This window comes from Bombina bombina, chromosome 6, assembly GCF_027579735.1.
Source record: "Bombina bombina isolate aBomBom1 chromosome 6, aBomBom1.pri, whole genome shotgun sequence".
NCBI lineage: Eukaryota > Metazoa > Chordata > Amphibia > Anura > Bombinatoridae > Bombina > Bombina bombina.
Window position 1 is genome coordinate 468,526,315 of NC_069504.1, and position 19,361 is coordinate 468,545,675.

General features: G+C 42.7%; 1 protein-coding gene across 1 annotated transcript in view; it reads left to right on the forward strand.

Moving 5' to 3' along the window:
• The window catches only part of UBE2Q2 (ubiquitin conjugating enzyme E2 Q2), a 54,360-nt gene extending 35,791 nt beyond the window's left edge, over positions 1 to 18,569 (forward strand). The window contains exon 4 of the mRNA XM_053719293.1: positions 18,459 to 18,569. Coding sequence (XP_053575268.1) covers positions 18,459 to 18,569 — 111 coding nt within the window. The remainder of the gene's footprint in view (positions 1 to 18,458) is intronic.
• The last annotated feature ends 792 nt before the right edge of the window (positions 18,570 to 19,361 follow it).

Sequence of the window (19,361 nt, forward strand, 5' to 3'; positions counted from 1 at the left end):
CGGCTTGGAGATTGAACGCTTGATTTTATCAAAGCGTGGGTTTTCAGATTCTGTAATAGATACTCTGATTCAGGCTAGAAAGCCTGTAACTAGAAAAATTTACCATAAAATATGGAAAAAATATATCTGTTGGTGTGAATCCAAAGGATTCCCATGGAACAAGATAAAAATTCCTAAGATTCTATCCTTTATACAAGAAGGTTTGGAGAAAGGATTATCTGCAAGTTCTCTGAAGGGACAGATCTCTGCTTTATCTGTTTTACTTCACAAAAGACTGGCAGCTGTGCCAGATGTTCAAGCATTTGTTCAGGCTCTGGTTAGGATCAAGCCTGTTTACAGACCTTTGACTCCTCCCTGGAGTCTAAATCTAGTTCTTTCAGTTCTTCAAGGGGTTCCGTTTGAACCCTTACATTCCGTAGATATTAAGTTATTATCTTGGAAAGTTTTGTTTTTGGTTGCAATTTCTTCTGCTAGAAGAGTTTCAGAGTTATCTGCTCTGCAGTGTTCTCCGCCCTATCTGGTGTTCCATGCAGATAAGGTGGTTTTGCGTACTAAGCCTGGTTTTCTTCCGAAAGTTGTTTCCAACAAAAATATTAACCAGGAGATAGTTGTACCTTCTTTGTGTCCGAATCCATTTTCAAAGAAGGAACGTTTGTTACACAATTTGGACGTAGTCCGTGCTCTAAAATTCTATTTAGAGGCTACTAAAGATTTCAGACAAACATCTTCCTTGTTTGTTGTTTATTCTGGTAAAAGGAGAGGTCAAAAAGCGACTTCTACCTCTCTTTCCTTTTGGCTTAAAAGCATTATCCGATTGGCTTATGAGACTGCCGGACAGCAGCCTCCTGAAAGAATCACAGCTCACTCCACTAGGGCTGTGGCTTCCACATGGGCCTTCAAAAACGAGGCTTCTGTTGACCAGATATGTAAGGCAGCTACTTGGTCTTCACTGCACACTTTTGCCAAATTTTACAAATTTGATACTTTTGCTTCTTCGGAGGCTATTTTTGGGAGAGAGGTTTTGCAAGCCGTGGTGCCTTCCATTTAGGTGACCTGATTTGCTCCCTCCCTTCATCCGTGTCCTAAAGCTTTGGTATTGGTTCCCACAAGTAAGGATGACGCCGTGGACCGGACACACCAATGTTGGAGAAAACAGAATTTATGCTTACCTGATAAATTACTTTCTCCAACGGTGTGTCCGGTCCACGGCCCGCCCTGGTTTTTTAATCAGGTCTGATGAATTATTTTCTCTAACTACAGTCACCACAGTATCATATGGTTTCTCCTATATATATTTCCTCCTGTCCGTCGGTCGAATGACTGGGGTGGGCGGAGCCTAGGAGGGATCATGTGACCAGCTTTGCTGGGACTCTTTGCCATTTCCTGTTGGGGAAGAGAATATCCCACAAGTAAGGATGACGCCGTGGACCGGACACACCGTTGGAGAAAGTAATTTATCAGGTAAGCATAAATTCTGTTTTCTCAGCGGATTTAGTGGTTATTTTATCCCTTCCTCTCTAGTGACTCGTTGATTTCCATATCTTGGGTATTATATACCATACGTCACTAGCTCATGGATTCTTGCCACTTACATGATAGAAAACATAATTTATGTAAGAACTTACCTGATAAATTAATTTCTTTCAGAGTGGCACGAGTCCATGAGACCCACCCTTTTTTTTTTTTTTAGGATTTTTTTGTATAAAACACTATTTTTTCCATTTCTTCTTTTTGTATGCTTTTTACTCATTCTTTTACACCTCACTTCTTGGCTACACGTTAAACTAAGGTATGAGTGAGGTGGGAGGTGTATTTATAGGCATTGGGAAACTTTGCCCCCTACTGGTAGGAATGTATATACCATACGTCACTAGCTCATGGATTCTTGCCACTATGAAATTAATTTATCAGGTAATTTCTTACATAAATTGTTTTTCTTAAAGGGACAGTCAACATAGTCACATTTTTCTTTATCATGCAGCAGTAACAGTAAAAAAAATTATTTTAAAATTAATATTGTTTCTTGTCACTTTGAAATGGCTCCCAAGCTCTGCCCACTGAGGACATTATGATCTGGGCTACATTAAAGTCTTCACTAGTTACAAAAGACTTTACTAATTGGATTTAACAGACTGTCAATGCTATAAAGCAGAGTGCATAGATGCAGCCCAGATCGTGATGTGGGCAGAGTTTGGCAGTCATTTTAAAGTGAACAAACCATTTTTTTTTTTTATTTTTTTTTTACTGTTCCTGCTGCATGATATAGAAAAGGGTGAAGGAGGATATTTGTAACTTAAGCTAAGGTAAGACTTTAAAATGACCAATGTGTAGACTGTCCCTTAAATAATCATCTGAGTACATTTTAAATAAAAACATAAAAGGGTAAGAGTGTATATTTCTCTTGTTAAGTGTATCCAGTCCACGGATCATCCATTACTTATGGGATATTAACTCCTCCCCAACAGGAAGTGCAAGAGGATTCACCCAGCAGAGCTGCTATATAGCTCCTCCCCTAACTGCCATTACCAGTCATTCTCTTGCACCCAACGAATAGATAGGATGTGTGAGAGGACTGTGGTGATTATACTTAGTTTCATACCTTCAATCAAAAGTTTATTTTATAATAGCACCGGAGTGTGTTATTCCTTCTCTGGTAGAATTTGAAGAAGAATCTACCTGAGTTTTTCTATGATTTTAGCCGGAGTAGTTAAGATCATATTGCTGTTTCTCGGCCATCTGAGGAGAGGTAAACTTCAGATCAGGGGACAGCGGGCAGATTAATCTGCAAAGAGGTATGTAGCAGCTTATTATTTTCTGACAATGGAATTGATGAGAAAATTCTGCCATACCGATATAATGTAAACTCAGCCTTAAATGCAGTAGCAGCAACTGGTATCAGGCTGTCATGTATGTATATTTTACACTTCAGTATTCTGGGGAATGGCACTTCACTGGAATTATACTGTATGCATAAATCTTTAGCCTAATTTGCAGGGACTAGCAACAGGCTTTTTAATAACACTCAATTTATTAATGTTAAACGTTTTTTGCTGGCATGTAAAATCGTTTAATTTTCTGAGGTACTGGGTGAAAAAATGTTTTGGGCACTATTTTCTCCAACATAGGTGTGTCCGGTCCACGGCGTCATCCTTACTTGTGGGATATTCTCTTCCCCAACAGGAAATTTTTTTCCACTTGGCAGTCGTTTTATTTAATTTATGACAGTTTACTGATCTCTCTCACTGTTATGTGTGAGGGGCCTTTTTTGGTGCTTTTGCTACGCATCAAAAAATTCAGTCAGAAGTTTGTCTTCCCTTCATGATCCGGTTCATCTCTACAGAACTCAGGGGTCTTCAAAACTTGTTTTGAGGGAGGTAATCACTCACAGCAGAGCTGTGAGATTGTAGTTGACTGTGATAAAAAAACGTTTATTTCTGTATTTTTTTTTTTTTTCTGCTATCAGGGTTAGTTATCCTTTGCTAATGGGAGCAATCCTTTGCTAAAATTGTGTTTTTTTACAAAGATTTGATGCTATAACTTTTCAGTTTATCAATTTTCAACTGTCATAACTTTTTCTGTGCTTCTTATAGGCACAGTACGTTTTCATATTATAGTAAATTACTTGAAAAGTATTTCCAAGTTGCTAGTTTATTTGCTAGTGTGTTAAACATGTCTGATTCAGAGGAAGATATCTGTGCTATATGTGCTAAAGCCAAAGTGGAGCCCAATAGAAATTTATGTACTAACTGTATTGATGCTACTTTAAATAAAAGTCAATCTGTACAAATTGAACATATTTCACCAAACAACGAGGGGAGAGTTATGCCGACTAACTCGCCTCACGTGTCAGTACCTGCATCTCCCGCTCGGGAGGTGCGTGATATTGTAGTGCCGAGTACATCTGGGCGGCCATTACAAATCACATTACAGGATATGGCTACTGTTATGACTGAAGTTTTGGCTAAATTACCAGAACTAAGAGGTAAGCGTGATCACTCTGGGGTGAGAACAGAGTGCGCTGATAATATTAGGGCCATGTCAGACACTGCGTCACAATTTGCAGAACATGAGGACGGAGAGCTTCATTCTGCGGGTGACGGTTCTGATCCAAACAAACTGGATTCAGATATTTCAAATTTTAAATTTAAGCTGGAAAACCTCCGTGTATTACTAGGGGAGGTGTTAGCGGCTCTGAATGATTGTAACACAGTTGCAATACCAGAGAAAATGTGTAGGTTGGATAAATATTTTGCGGTACCGGCGAGTACTGACGTTTTTCCTATACCTAAGAGACTTACTGAAATTGTTACTAAGGAGTGGGATAGACCCGGTGTGCCGTTCTCACCCCCTCCGATATTTAGAAAGATGTTTCCAATAGACGCCACCACACGGGACTTATGGCAAACGGTCCCTAAGGTGGAGGGAGCAGTTTCTACTTTAGCTAAGCGTACCACTATCCCGGTGGAGGATAGCTGTGCCTTTTCAGATCCAATGGATAAAAAGTTAGAGGGTTACCTTAAGAAAATGTTTGTTCAACAAGGTTTTATATTGCAACCTCTTGCATGCATTGCGCCTGTCACGGCTGCAGCAGCATTTTGGTTTGAGTCTCTGGAAGAGACACTTGAATCAGCTCCATTAGATGAGATTACACACAAGCTTAAAGCCCTTAAGTTAGCTAACTCATTTATTTCAGATGCCGTAGTACATTTAACTAAACTTACGGCTAAGAATTCCGGATTCGCCATTCAGGCACGCAGAGCACTGTGACTAAAATCCTGGTCAGCTGACGTTACTTCTAAATTGCTTAATATACCTTTCAAAGGGCAGACCTTATTCGGGCCCGGGTTGAAAGAAATTATCGCTGACATTACAGGAGGTAAAGGCCATGCCCTGCCTCAAGACAGAGCCAAACCTAAGGCTAGACAGTCTAATTTTCGTTCCTTTCGTAATTTCAAAGCAGGAGCAGCATCAACTTCCTCTGCACCAAAACAGGAAGGAGCTGTTGCTCGCTACAGACAAGGCTGGAGACCTAACCAGTCCTGGAACAAGGGCAAGCAGGCCAGGAAACCTGCTGCTGCCCCTAAGACAGCATGAATCGAGGGCCCCCGATCCGGGAACGGATCTAGTGGGGGGCAGACTTTCTCTCTTCGCCCAGGCTTGAGCAAGAGATGTCCAGGATCCCTGGGCGTTAGAGATCATATCTCAGGGATACCTTCTAGACTTCAAATTCTCTCCCCCAAGAGGGAGATTTCATCTGTCATGGTTGTCAACAAACCAAATAAAGAAAGAGGCGTTTCTACGCTGCGTACAAGATCTTTTATTAATGGGAGTGATCCATCCGGTTCCGCGGTCGGAACAAGGACAAGGGTTTTACTCAAATCTGTTTGTGGTTCCCAAAAAAGAGGGAACTTTCAGGCCAATCTTGGATTTAAAGATCCTAAACAAATTCCTAAGAGTTCCATCGTTCAAAATGGAAACTATTCGGACAATTTTACCCATGATCCAAAAGGGTCAGTACATGACCACAGTGGATTTAAAGGATGCTTACCTTCACATACCGATTCACAAAGATCATTACCGGTATCTAAGGTTTGCCTTTCTAGACAGGCATTACCAGTTTGTAGCTCTTCCATTCGGATTGGCTACGGCTCCGAGAATCTTCACAAAGGTTCTGGGTGCTCTTCTGGCGGTACTAAGACCGCGAGGAATTGCGGTAGCTCCGTACCTAGACGACATTCTGATACAAGCTCAAGCTTTCAAACTGCCAAGTCTCATACAGAGTTAGTACTGGCATTTCTAAGGTCGCATGGATGGAAGGTGAACGAAAAGAAGAGTTCTCTCTTTCCACTCACAAGAGTTCCCTTCTTGGGGACTCTTATAGATTCTGTAGAAATGAAGATTTACCTGACAGAAGACAGGTTAACAAAGCTTCAAAATGCATGCCGTGTCCTTCATTCCATTCAACACCCGTCAGTAGCTCAATGCATGGAGGTGATCGGATTAATGGTAGCAGCAATGGACATAGTACCCTTTGCACGTCTACATCTCAGACCGCTGCAATTGTGCATGCTAAGTCAGTGGAATGGGGATTACTCAGACTTGTCCCCTACTCTGAATCTGGATCAAGAGACCAGAAATTCTCTTCTATGGTGGCTTTCTCGGCCACATCTGTCCAGGGGGATGCCATTCAGCAGGCCGGACTGGACAATTGTAACAACAGGCGCCAGCCTACTAGGTTGGGGCGCTGTCTGGAATTCTCTGAAGGCTCAGGGACAATGGAATCAGGAGGAGAGTCTCCTACCAATAAACATTCTGGAATTGAGAGCAGTTCTCAATGCCCTTCTGGCTTGGCCCCAGTTAACAACTCGGGGGTTCATCAGGTTTCAGTCGGACAACATCACGACTGTAGCTTACATCAACCATCAGGGAGGGACAAGAAGCTCCCTAGCAATGATGGAAGTATCAAAGATAATTCGCTGGGCAGAGTCTCACTCTTGCCACCTGTCAGCAATCCACATCCCGGGAGTGGAGAACTGGGAGGCGGATTTCTTAAGTCGTCAGACTTTTCATCCGGGGGAGTGGGAACTTCATCCGGAGGTCTTTGCCCAAATACTTCGACGTTGGGGCAAACCAGAGATAGATCTCATGGCGTCTCGACAGAACGCCAAGCTTCCTCGTTACGGGTCCAGATCCAGGGATCCGGGAGCGGTTCTGATAGATGCTTTGACAGCACCTTGGACCTTCGGGATGGCTTATGTGTTTCCACCCTTCCCGATGCTTCCTCGATTGATTGCCAGAATCAAACAGGAGAGAGCATCAGTGATTCTAATAGCGCCTGCATGGCCACGCAGGACTTGGTATGCAGATCTAGTGGACATGTCATCCTGTCCACCTTGGTCGCTACCTCTGAAGCTGACTGCTTGGAAATTGAACGCTTGATTTTATCAAAATGTGGTTTTTCTGAGTCAGTTATTGATACCTTAATACAGGCTAGGAAGCCTGTTACCAGAAAGATTTACCATAAGATATGGCGCAAATACTTATATTGGTGCGAATCCAAGAGTTACTCATGGAGTAAGGTTAGGATTCCGAGGATATTGTCTTTTCTACAAGAAGGTTTAGAAAAGGGTTTATCCGCTAGTTCCTTAAAGGGACAGATTTCAGCTCTGTCCATTCTTTTATACAAACGTCTGTCAGAAGTTCCGGACGTTCAAGCTTTTTGTCAGGCTTTAGCTAGGATCAAGCCTGTGTTTAAAACTGTTGCTCCACCATGGAGTTTGAACTTAGTTCTTAATGTTTTACAGGGGGTTCCGTTTGAACCCCTTCATTCCATTGATATCAAGTTGTTATCTTGGAAAGTTCTGTTTTTAATGGCGATTTCCTCGGCTCGAAGAGTCTCTGAGTTATCTGCCTTACATTGTGATTCTCCTTATCTGATTTTTCATTCAGACAAGGTAGTTCTGCGTACTATACCTGGGTTCCTACCTAAGGTGGTCACTAACAGGAATATCAATCAAGAGATTGTGGTTACATCTTTGTGTCCTAATCCTTCTTCGAAAAAGGAACGTCTGCTACACAATCTAGATGTAGTCCGTGCCCTGAAATTTTATCTACAGGCAACTAAGGATTTTCGACAAACGTCTTCCCTGTTTGTCGTTTATTCTGGTCAGAGGAGAGGTCAAAAAGCTTCGGCTACCTCTCTCTCCTTTTGGCTTCGTAGCATAATACGGTTAGCCTATGAGACTGCTGGACAGCAGCCTCCTGAAAGAATTACAGCACATTCTACTAGAGCTGTGGCTTCCACTTGGGCCTTTAAGAATGAGGCTTCTGTTGAACAGATTTGCAAGGCTGCAACTTGGTCTTCTCTTCATACTTTTTCCAAATTTTACAAATTTGACACTTTTGCTTCTTCGGAGGCTGTTTTTGGGAGAAAGGTTCTTCAGGCAGTGGTTCCTTCCGTATAAAGAGCCTGCCTGTCCCTCCCGTCATCTGTGTACTTTAGCTTTGGTATTGGTATCCCATAAGTAATGGATGATCCGTGGACTGGATACACTTAACAAGAGAAAACATAATTTATGCTTACCTGATAAATTTATTTCTCTTGTAGTGTATCCAGTCCACGGCCCGCCCTGTCACTTTAAGGCAGGTTATTTTTCCATTAAACTACAGTCACCACTGTACCCTATGGTTTTCCTTTCTCTGCATGTTTTCGGTCGAATGACTGGTAATGGCAGTTAGGGGAGGAGCTATATAGCAGCTCTGCTGGGTGAATCCTCTTGCACTTCCTGTTGGGGAGGAGTTAATATCCCATAAGTAATGGATGATCAGTGGACTGGATATACTACAAGAGAAATAAATTTATCAGGTAAGCATAAATTATGTTTTGTCATTCAATTACTGCAAAGGTAAATAGAGGGGTTGCAACGTTTTCGAGTTGTATTCTTTCCTGTATATAGAGGAAAAAACTTTTACTCTTATCTACCTGGTGTGCTCATTTGATACAAACAAGAAGAATCTCACAAGATGTCACCCATATGCTATAGTTTTAAAGTGGTGCAGCATATCTGTACAGAGTGGACTAGAAAATAACACCTGAACATCTCTATTTTGCTTTGCTGTCCATAGGATTTCACCGTAATATTGAGATTTCATTGAAAACTTCCTTAAACTGAGGGAAATAGTGACACTGCCTACCAGATACACACACCCTTCACAAGCGTATCCCTGTTAAATATCTTTATTGGCTTCATTAGGGGGAGGAAATTGGATAAGGTACTGCAAATTATTTTTGCTGACAAAAAGGCAGTGGCTAGTGATATCTACTAACAAGCCTTATTTCTTTCTAAGATATGGTGAGTCCATGGCTTGAGTAATTACTGTTGAGAATTTCACTCCTGGCCAGCAGGAGGAGGCAAAGAGCACCACAGTTAAACTGCTAAGTATCACTCCCGTACCCACAACCCCCATTCATTCTCTTTGCCTTCAGTGCATTGAGGAGGTGAAGTTTAGGTGTCTGAAGAATTTTTTTAATTTCATCTACAAGCAAATTTTGGGGTAAAGCCGTATTCCACGTCATTCCTTGCAGTCGGGTAGTGGTGGCTTTAAAGCAGTTAGGAACTTGTAAAGAGATACTTACTGCATTTTCCTAACAATTGCTGCCCTAGTTTAGAAAGCCAGAGTTGGCTACTCCTTTTTTTTTTTCTTTTTCAAAGGTCTCTGTGAAGAACTGTCTTCTCATACCTTGTAACTGTCTACATGCTGGACAGCGGAGCAGGTAAGTGCTTTTTCTAACAGTTGGAGAGACCATGCACTTAACAAATTAAGACACTGCTTTTTTATTGGGACAAAGATACTCCTGTTGTATGGGTTACACTGGGGCATGAAGCAGGCACTGTAGCATGTGTGAGACTAACATTTCAACTCTCTTTTAAAAAGAAAGGATAAAATGTTTTTATTAGGCTTTATTTTCGGACACATATTTACTTGATAAAACAAAACAAGTTTAAACTGAAAGTAAGGCTGAACTTTCTATTTCAGCAGTTTGTTAATTTCCCCTTAGTTTAAAATGTTGCATCGTTTTATTTTAAAGCAGTCAGGTTTGAAAAACCGGTTATTTCTGGTACTCAGTGTACCAGGAAATGGTGCCTCTCTGTGTCGCAGCAGTAATTTGAGCTTGGCAGTTGCAGTCACATGACCAGATTTACTTCATAACATTTCTGAGGAAAAATGTTTTTCTCCATTTCTGGGTGATCCGGCCTTAATTGGTAGTGGTAAGGCACCTCTAATTGAGGTGTGGGGTTGCCTGAGTGGTATTTTAGAAGTTTGTTTTTTTTCTTAACTTTTTCTCACATAATTTTAGCTGGGGATTGATCCTAATTTGGGATAAAAAAAAAATTCCTTGGCTTATTTTAATTGAATATTAAAATCTTTGAAACTTATCTATAGAAGTTTATTTACGGTTTCACAACATGTCCGATATGGAGCAAGAGCCTGCTCTCATGAATTCATGCTTTATTATGTTTAGATGCACAAATTGCAGCTCCTATGCAATTTTGTTCTTTGTGTCAAGAAAACCTTGCAAATAAAAGGTGACATTTTTAAGCCTAATGTCTCTCAGGATGATGCTGTTAAAATAATACCTCAGCTTTCTCCTGCTACATCCCAAGCCTCAATGGCGGCATATGCAGTGCCCTGTGGTTCCTCTATAACTCCTAGTGGAGTTTATTTAAAAGCACATATTGCTGCTCAGGTATCTTCAGCAGTATCTGCGGCATTAGCTGCCATAACCAGATTACAGGGAAGAGGAAATCTAGAAATTCAGAAAGTTAGGTGCCTGTCCTCAGTTTTGCTTCCCAAGTTGCCCTTTCTCATAAGTCTGAGGAAAATACTGAGGTGCTATCCTTCAGATTTAAGCTTGAACACTTGTGTATTGTTAAAGGAGGTTTTAGGCACATTAGATAACTCCGATACCCCTGTCGTTGTCACTCCTAAGAAATCTAGTAAACTTACGTTTTTTTTTCATCTAAAGGGGAGGAGAGTCCACGGCTTCATTCATTGTTTGGAATTAAGAACCGGGCCACCACCAGGAGGAGGCAAAGACACCCCAGCCAAAGGCTTAAATAACTCCCCCACTCCCCTCATCCCCCAGTCATTCTTTGCCTTTCTCTTGCAAGGTATATCCAGTCCAAGGATTCATCCTTTACTTGTGGGATATTCTCATTCCCTACAGGAAGTGGCAAAGAGCACACAGCAGAGCTGTCCATATAGCTCCCCCTCTAGCTCCACCCCCCAGTCATTCTCTTTGCCGGCTCTAAGCACTAGGGTCTCTCTACGGGAGGGAAAAGTGAATGTGGTGTTAGAATTGTAGTTTTATATCTTCAATCAAGAGTTTATTTTTAAATGGTACCGGTTTGTACTATTTACGCTCTAGCAGAAAAGTGATGAAGAATTCTGCTGAGAGGAAAATGATTTAGCATGTTGTAACTAAAATCCACTGCTGTTCCCACACAGGACTGAGGAGTACCAGAAAACTTCAGTTGGGGGGAACAGTTTGCAGGCTTGACTGCAATGAGGTATGTTCAGTCATTTATTTCTAGACAAGACTGAGATAATGCTAGAAGACTGACAAGATCCCCATGTGGGGAGGGTAAGCTATGTTCTGAGACTTAGTATAGAATTGAATGCTTACATGACAGGGCTAAATAGGCTGGTTGACACTAATGCAGGGCAATCGATTATTTAAGAAATACTTGTTGGAGACACCTTTTTAGGCACTTTGGAGTGTTTTACTGGGGTTATTATCCACATGGCATAAATTTAGTCACTTAGAAGTGATTTTTGTAGGCCTCACAACTCTGGAGTGGGAGGGGCCTAATTTCGCGCCTCAGATGCGCACTTAGAATTGAGAGACTGTTTCAAGCTGCTTCACATGGAGGGTCCAGCTGCTGATTGAGGGACTAGAAGAAGCTTTATTTCCCCAAAACTGATCCCTAAGGGCAGGTAGGGCAACAGCAGTAAGCTGTGGCAAGGTGCTGTAGTTTGTTAACCGGTTGTTGGCTTTAGGCTGCTCCGGTTTGGGCATTAAGGGGTTAATCGTTCTGAAACTTGCTGTGCAATCATATTAAAGCTTTAGGTACATACTGTGAAAATTTCAAAAGGATTGGTGCATTTTTCACTGTTTTGTAAAATTGTGTGCTCCTTTTTATTTCTTAAAGGCACAGTAACGTTTTTTTTTAATGTTTTTTATTTGATTAAAGTGTTTTCCAAGCCTGCTTGTGTATGCTACTAGTCTGTTAAACATGTCTGGCACTAAGGAAAATCCTTGTTCAATGTGTTTAGAAGCCATGGTGGAACCCCCTCTCAGAATGTGTCCCAATTGCACTAATATGTCTATACACTTTAAAGATCATATTGTTGCACTTAAAAGTGTGGCCCTAGATGATTCTCAGACTGAAGGTAATGAGGATAGTCCGCCTACCTTTCCCCATGTGTCACAACCAGTTACGCCCGCTCAAGCGATGCCTATTACTTCTAGTGCCTCTGCCCCTATTACATTGCAACAACTAGCGACAGTCATGGATAATTCCCTTGCGGCCTTTCTATCCAAACTGCCAGTTTTTCCTGCAAAGCGCGATAGCTCTGTTTTAAGAACAGATTATGAGCAGTCTGAAGCTTTGGTAGCCCTATCTGATGTACCCTCACAACACTCCGAAGTGGGGGTGAGGGATTTGATGTCTGAGGGAGAAATTTCCGACTCAGGAAAGGTTTCTCATCAGGCAGAGTCAGATTCATTAGCGTTTAAATTTAAACTGGAACACCTCTGCGTATTGCTCAGGGAGGTATTAGCCACTCTGGATGATTGTGACCCTATGGTGGTCCCAGAGAAATTGTGTAAAATGGACAAGTACCTAGAGGTCCCTGTATACACTGATGCGTTTCCGATCCCTAAAAGGGTTGCGGATATTGTTACTAAGGAGTGGGATAGACCAGGTGTCCCTTTTGTTCCCCCCCCCTATTTTTAAGAAAATGTTCCCCATAACTGACCCCAGGCGGGACTCGTGGCAGACGGTCCCTAAGTTAGAGGGGGCTGTTTCTTCACTTGCTAAGCGCACAACCATACCAATTGAAGACAGTTGTGCTTTTAAAGATCCTATGGATAAAAAATTAGAAGGTTTACTTAAGAAAATTTTTGTTCAACAAGGTTTCCTTCTCCAACCTATTGCCTGCATTATTCCTGTAACTACTGCAGCGGCTTTCTGGTTTGAGGCACTGGAGGAGTCGCTCCAGACGGAGACCTCATATGACGAAATTATGGATAGAATTAAGGCTCTAAAGCTATCTAATTCTTTTATCACAGACGCCGCCTTGCAATTAGCTAAGTTAGCGCCAAAAATTCAGGTTACGCCATTATGGCGCGCAGATCGCTTTGGCTCAAGTCATGGTCGGCCGTTGTGTCGTCAAAATCCAAATTATTATATATCCCTTTCAAGGGAAAGCCCCTTTTCGGGCCAGAATTGAAAGATTATTTCAGAAATCACCGGGGGTAAGGGCCAAGCCCTTTAAGGCTAGAAACAAAGCTAATTTTCGTTCCTTTCGTAACTTCAGGAGCGGTCCGGCTTCAGCCTCTACAGCTGCAAAGCAAGAGGGTAACGCTTCACAGCCCATGGCAACCTGGAACCAGGGCTGGAACAAGGGTAAACAGGCCAAAAAGCCTACAGCTGCTACCAAGACAGCATGAAGGGGTAGCTTACGTCAATCATCAGGGGGGAACAAAGAGTTCCCTAGCGGTGACGGAAGTAACCAAGATAATGGGCGGAGGATCACTCCTGCCATCTCTCAGCAATTCACATCCCAGGAGTAGACAACTAGGAGGCAGATTTTCTAAGTCGTCAGACTTTTCACCCGGGGGAGTGGGAACTCCACCCGGAGGTATTTGCCCAGCTGACTCAGCTATGGGGCACTCCAGAATTGGATCTGATGGCGTCCCGTCAGAACGCCAAACTTCCTCTCTACGGGTCCAGGTCCCGGGACCCCAAGGCGGTATTGATAGATGCTCTAGCAGCGCCTTGGTCCTTCAATCTGGCTTATGTTTTTCCACCGTTTCCTCTCCTCCCGTGTCTGGTCGCCAGAATCAAGCAGGAGAAGGCTTTGGTGATTCTGATAGCGCCTGCGTGGCAACGCAGGACTTGGTATGCAGACCTAGTGGACATGTCATCTGTCCCACCATGGACACTGCCAATGAGGCAGGATCTTCTAATACAGGGTCCGTTCAAGCATCCAAATCTAGTTTCTCTACGTCTGACTGCTTGGAGATTGAACGCTTAATTCTATCAAAGCGTGGGTTCTCTGAGTCAGTTATAGATACTCTGATTCAGGCTAGAAAGCCTGTCACCAGGAAAATCTACCATAAGATATGGCGGAAATATCTTTGTTGGTGTGAATCCAAGGGTTACTCATGGAGTAAGATTAGGATTCCCAGGACATTGTCCTTTCTCCAAGAAGGATTGGAGAAAGGTTTGTCAGCTAGTTCCTTAAAAGGACAAATATCCGCTCTGTCTATCCTTTTACACAAGCGTCTGGCAGAGGTACCAGACGTTCAAGCGTTTGCTCAGGCTTTAGTCAGAAACAAGCCTGTCTATAAACCTGTGGTTCCGCCATGGAGTCTAAATCTAGTTCTTTCAGTTCTTCAAGGGGTTCCGTTTGAACCTTTACATTCCATAGATATTAAGTTGTTATCTTGGAAAGTTTTGTTTTTAGTAGCTATCTCTTCTGCTCGAAGAGTTTCAGAATTATCTGCCTTACAGGGTGATTCACCTTACCTGGTGTTCCACGTAGATAAGGTAGTTTTGCGTACCAAGCCTGGTTTTCTTCCTAAAGTTGTTTCTAACAAGAATATTAACCAGGAAATAGTTGTTCCTTCTCTGTGTCCTAATCCTCCTTCGAAGAAGGAACGTCTGTTACACAATCTTGATGTAGTTTGTGCTTTAAAGTTCTATTTACAAGCAACTAAGGATTTCAGACAAACATCTTCCTTGTTTATCTATTCTGGTAAGAGAAGTCAGAAAGCGACTGCCACCTCTCTTTCCTTCTGGCTGAAAAGCATCATCCGTTTGGCCTATGAGACTGCTGGCCAGCAGCCTCCTGAAAGAATTACTGCTCATTCTACCAGAGCAGTGGCTTCCACATGGGCTTTCAAGAATGAGGCTTCTGTTGAACAGATTTGTCTTCACTGCATACTTTTGCCAAATTTTACAAATTCGATACTTTTGCTTCTTCGGATACTATTTTTGGGGGAGAGGTTTTGCAAGCAGTGGTGCCTTCCGTTTAAGGTACCTGTCTTGTTCCCTCCCTTCATCCGTGTCCTAAAGCTTTGGTATTGGTATCCCACAAGTAAAGGATGAATCCGTGGACTGGATACACCTTGCAAGAGAAAACAGAATTTATGCTTACCTGATAAATTACTTTCTCTTGCGGTGTATCCAGTCCACGGCCCGCCCTGGCATTTAAGTCAGGTAAAAAATTTTTTATTTAAACTACAGTCACTGCACCCTATGGTTTCTCCTTTTTCTTCCTAACCTTTGGTCGAATGACTGGGGGGTGGAGCTAGAGGGGGAGCTATATGGACAGCTCTGCTGTGTGCTCTCTTTGCCACTTCCTGTAGGGAATGAGAATATCCCACAAGGATGAATCCGTGGACTGGATACACCGCAAGAGAAAGTAATTTATCAGGTAAGCATAAATTCTGTTTTTGTCACAGGACGACGGCAGAGAAGTGCCAAAGATCGGAGTAGTCTCTTATGGACTCTTCGCATTGTGACTGGAGTTTTAAGTAGTCCTGTCAGCCTCTGAGTCCGGAGATGCAGGTAGAGTCTTTCTACAAAACCATGCCGACTCATATAAACAGCTCCACAAGCAATCAGCGTTGACGAGTATCGCTGCCTGCTTTCTTCACTCAAGTCAATGTCAGGAGCGAGACTACTAACCTGTTACACTTGAAGGGCCATGTTCCTGTTCCACGGCGTAGATTCTGGTTAGATTGTTTCATTTTTATTTTATAATAACACGGAAGACAGGGTCACAGTGTGACGCCTTTTATCTTTAAAGAATCAAGGGTTAATATTCCTGGAAAGGGGATTATTGAACGGGGGGGGGGGTTTATACATGATATTGTTTGCGTTGTTGCCGTGTTGTGTGCGAGATGAGGCTCTGGCACTGTGTGGGACTTACCGGAGTATGGCGCGGCCCTTTTTTGGTGCGTTTTCTCCTTAAGCAGGAGCGATTCCTGCCAGGTATTCCACGTGACCGGGTGTGGCTATCTTCCTCTGTTGATCAGCGATGCTGGAGACTAAACGGTTTCTGTTGTCCGAGTCATAGGAGGTGATTAGTGCCCCGGCCATTGGAAGTTATAAAGGTGCCTATTTATAAAGTTAATCTAGTCCTTAATAACAGTGCAAGCTATGGAGAAGGGGTCGCCCTCTTTGGTCTCATTCTTGTGTTTGTGAGGAGGTTCTGGTAGATCAGCCTGCTCAACTATGTTCCACATGCCTTAATAAAGTTACGACATCTAAGAGCAAACGGATGTCTAGTATTCCTGAGCCATCCACCTTTGAGGGGTCCCCGTCCCGTGAGGTGCATTCCCTGCATCAATCTCCTATTGCACATGCAGCGCCCCAGGGTCCAACCATTACTCCTGCGGGAGAGATTTGTTGGCCGTCAGATTTTGCAGATCAACTGCAAACGGCGGTATCGAAAGTGATCCATGCCTTACCACGTTCTGCTAAGCGCAAGCGTAGGGCGTATCATGGTGGCTTCAGGGGTTTTCTTCGCCTGTGGAAATTTCTGAGGCGTTATACAATGACGAGGCCTACTCCGACTCTTCGGAGGAGGCCCCTTCTGGGTCGGAGTCTTCTAAACCTCCGGCTGCGGAGGAGCCTGACACTAGGTTTAGGATGGGAAATTTGGCTTTTTACTGCAACAAGTGTTTGCTACTCTGAAAAAATTCTGTGAGCCGTTCCGGAACTTCCAAAGGTTCTGGGGGCTCTTTTGGCAGTGATCCGTTCTCGTGGAATTGCTGTGGCACCCTACCTGGACGTCATATTGGTTCAGGCGCCATCTTTTCAACAAGCAAAATCTCACACAGAGATATTGTCTTTGTTCCGACGGATGGAATGTGAATCTGGAAAAAAAGCTCCCTTTCCCCTGTGTTCTTAGGGACCATAATAGATTCTCTATTGATGAAGATTTTTCTGACAGAGGTCAGGAAAAACAAAATCATTTAATCTTGCCTCTTTCTTCAGGCTTCTGCTCATCCTTCAGTGGCTCAATGTATGGAGGTAATCAGTCTGATGGTGGCTTCCATGGACATCATTCCTTTTGCTCGATTCCATTTGAGAGCTCTCCAGTTGTGCATGCTCAGACAATGGAATAGTGACCATGCAGATCTATTTCAGAGAATAGAGTAAGATCAGTCGTCAAGGGACTATCTCCCTTTGTGGATTTTTACAACATAACCTCTGTGGCCTACATCAATCACCAGGGAGGAACTCAGAGTTCTTTAGCCATGAAGGAGGTTACTCTGATTTTTCAGTTGGCAGAGACCCACAATTGCTGTCTATCTGCCATCCACATTCCAGGAGTAGACAACTGGGAAGTGGATTTTCTGAGCAGACAGACTTTTCATCCCGGGAAGTGGGAACTCCATCTGGAGGTGTCTTCCAGCATAGTCCTCAAATGGGGGGGTGCCGGAGTTAGAACTGATAGCGTCCCATCAGAACGCCAAGCTTCCAAGGGTACGGTTCAAGGTCAAGAGATCCGCAGGCCTTTCTGATAGATGTTCTGGTGGTTCCTTGGGTTTTCTGATTGGCATACCAGTTTCCTCAGTTTGCTCTCCTTCCACGAGTCATTGCTTGTATCAAACATTAGAGGGCGTCGGTGATTCTAATAGCCCCTGCTTGGCCTCACAGGATCTGGTTTGTAGCCTAGTAGAGATATCATCTCTCTCACCTTGGAGACTATCTCTGAGGAAGGACCTCCTGATTCAGGGTCCCTTCCTTCATCCAAATCTCATTTCTCTGAAGCTGACTGAATGGAGATTGAACGCTTAATTCAGTCTTAGCGTGTTTTTTCTGAGTCGGTCATTGAGACCATGATTCAGGGTTGCAAGCTTGTTACTAGAAAGAGTTACCATAAGACATAGCGTAAATATCTTTATTGGTGTGAATCTAAAGGCTACTCTTGGAGTAGAATTAGAATTCCTATAATTTTCTTTTCTTCAGGAAGGCCTGGAGAAGGGATTGTCAGTCAGTACCCTGAAGGGTCAGATTTCTGCTTTATCTGTTTTACTACATAAACGTTTGACGGATGGGCCAGATGTGCAATCTTTTTGTCAGGCTTTGGTCAAAATCAGACAATCTATGTGGCGACACTAGCAACAGAGGGGCGCCTCCTAGTGTAACACTAGTGTACTAAACAGATGAATAGAAGAGAATCACTGTACTCAAAATTGTGGCCGCACCAATGTGCTGAGTAACACAGACTGGGATCTCTGTGACCCAGCTCACTGCTCCAACGGTTATGTGGTCAGGCAGACTCACTCCTCTCAGACTTTTGCTTGTAGTATAAAAATGATGATTTATTAAAACAGAATGTAAAAACAATACTTAAAAATAGGGGGATACAATTGCCACTAGAGACACGTGCTACTAGTTTCTCAGGCATATGGGAAGTGTCTCTAGGGGCAATTGTATCCCCCTATTTTTAAGTATTGTTTTTACGTTCTGTTTTAAGAAATCATCATTTTTATACTACAAGCACAAGTCTGATTGAGAAGATTGAGTCTGTCTGACCACATAACCGTTGAAGCAGTGAGCTGGGTCACTGAGAGATCCCAGTCTGTTGCTCAGAACATTGGTGCTGCCACAATTGTGAGTACAGTGATTTTCTTCTATTCATCTGTTTAGTACACCAGTGTTACACTAGGAGGCGCCGTCTGTTCCTTGTGTCTCAACACAGATTGTTACCGAAATATCAAAGAGAAGCAGCCCTGCGAATTCAGTGAGCTGGGACACTGAGATCCCTGTGTCACTCAGCACACTGGTGCTGCCACAATTGTGAGTACAGCAATTTTCCTTCCTTCTATTGGCTTGGTACACCACAGTATTACACTAGGAAGCGCCCTTTTCTGTTTGTATTTCAACACAGATTGTGTGTCATCTGAAAATCACGGAGAAGAAAACCCTGAGAAATTACTACATCCCATTCTCCCAGATGAGAAGATTTATTTATGGGTTTACTTTGAGATCCTGATTTGATTAAGGACATTGTAACTTCCATCTTTATCACGCATGACTTAAATTGATATATCTTAAGTAATATTTCAAAACGTGTGTGTGGTAGACCGAGCGCTAGTATTTTACAGCCTTATGCTCACTGGCAAAAGTCCCCTAGTGGACTTGGGATGTGACTACAATTGTGTGATATAGTGAGCGCTGGGAAGCTTAAAAGGACTGTGAGGTATGGATATGTTAAAATGGAATGTATTTATTACAGTTAATATACAATGAAAATACAATATAATACATACAAATTAAAAAGCTTCTAAAATTCTTCCTAAAATCTCTATGGATCCATGAGATATAAGTCTTAAGGATATAGTGTTACCTATATCTGTGGTGTTGGAACAAATATTACGTTAGCTCCGACAACAGTCTAAGACCATAGTATTATGGTCTATAAAGTGCAGTTTAAGCACAGATATTTACAAACAGCAGATGTGATGTAAATGGCCAAAATTGGCGTAGTACAATGTCAATAATGCAGATGTCAACAATACAGATGCAGTATAAAAGTATAAGTGATAGAAA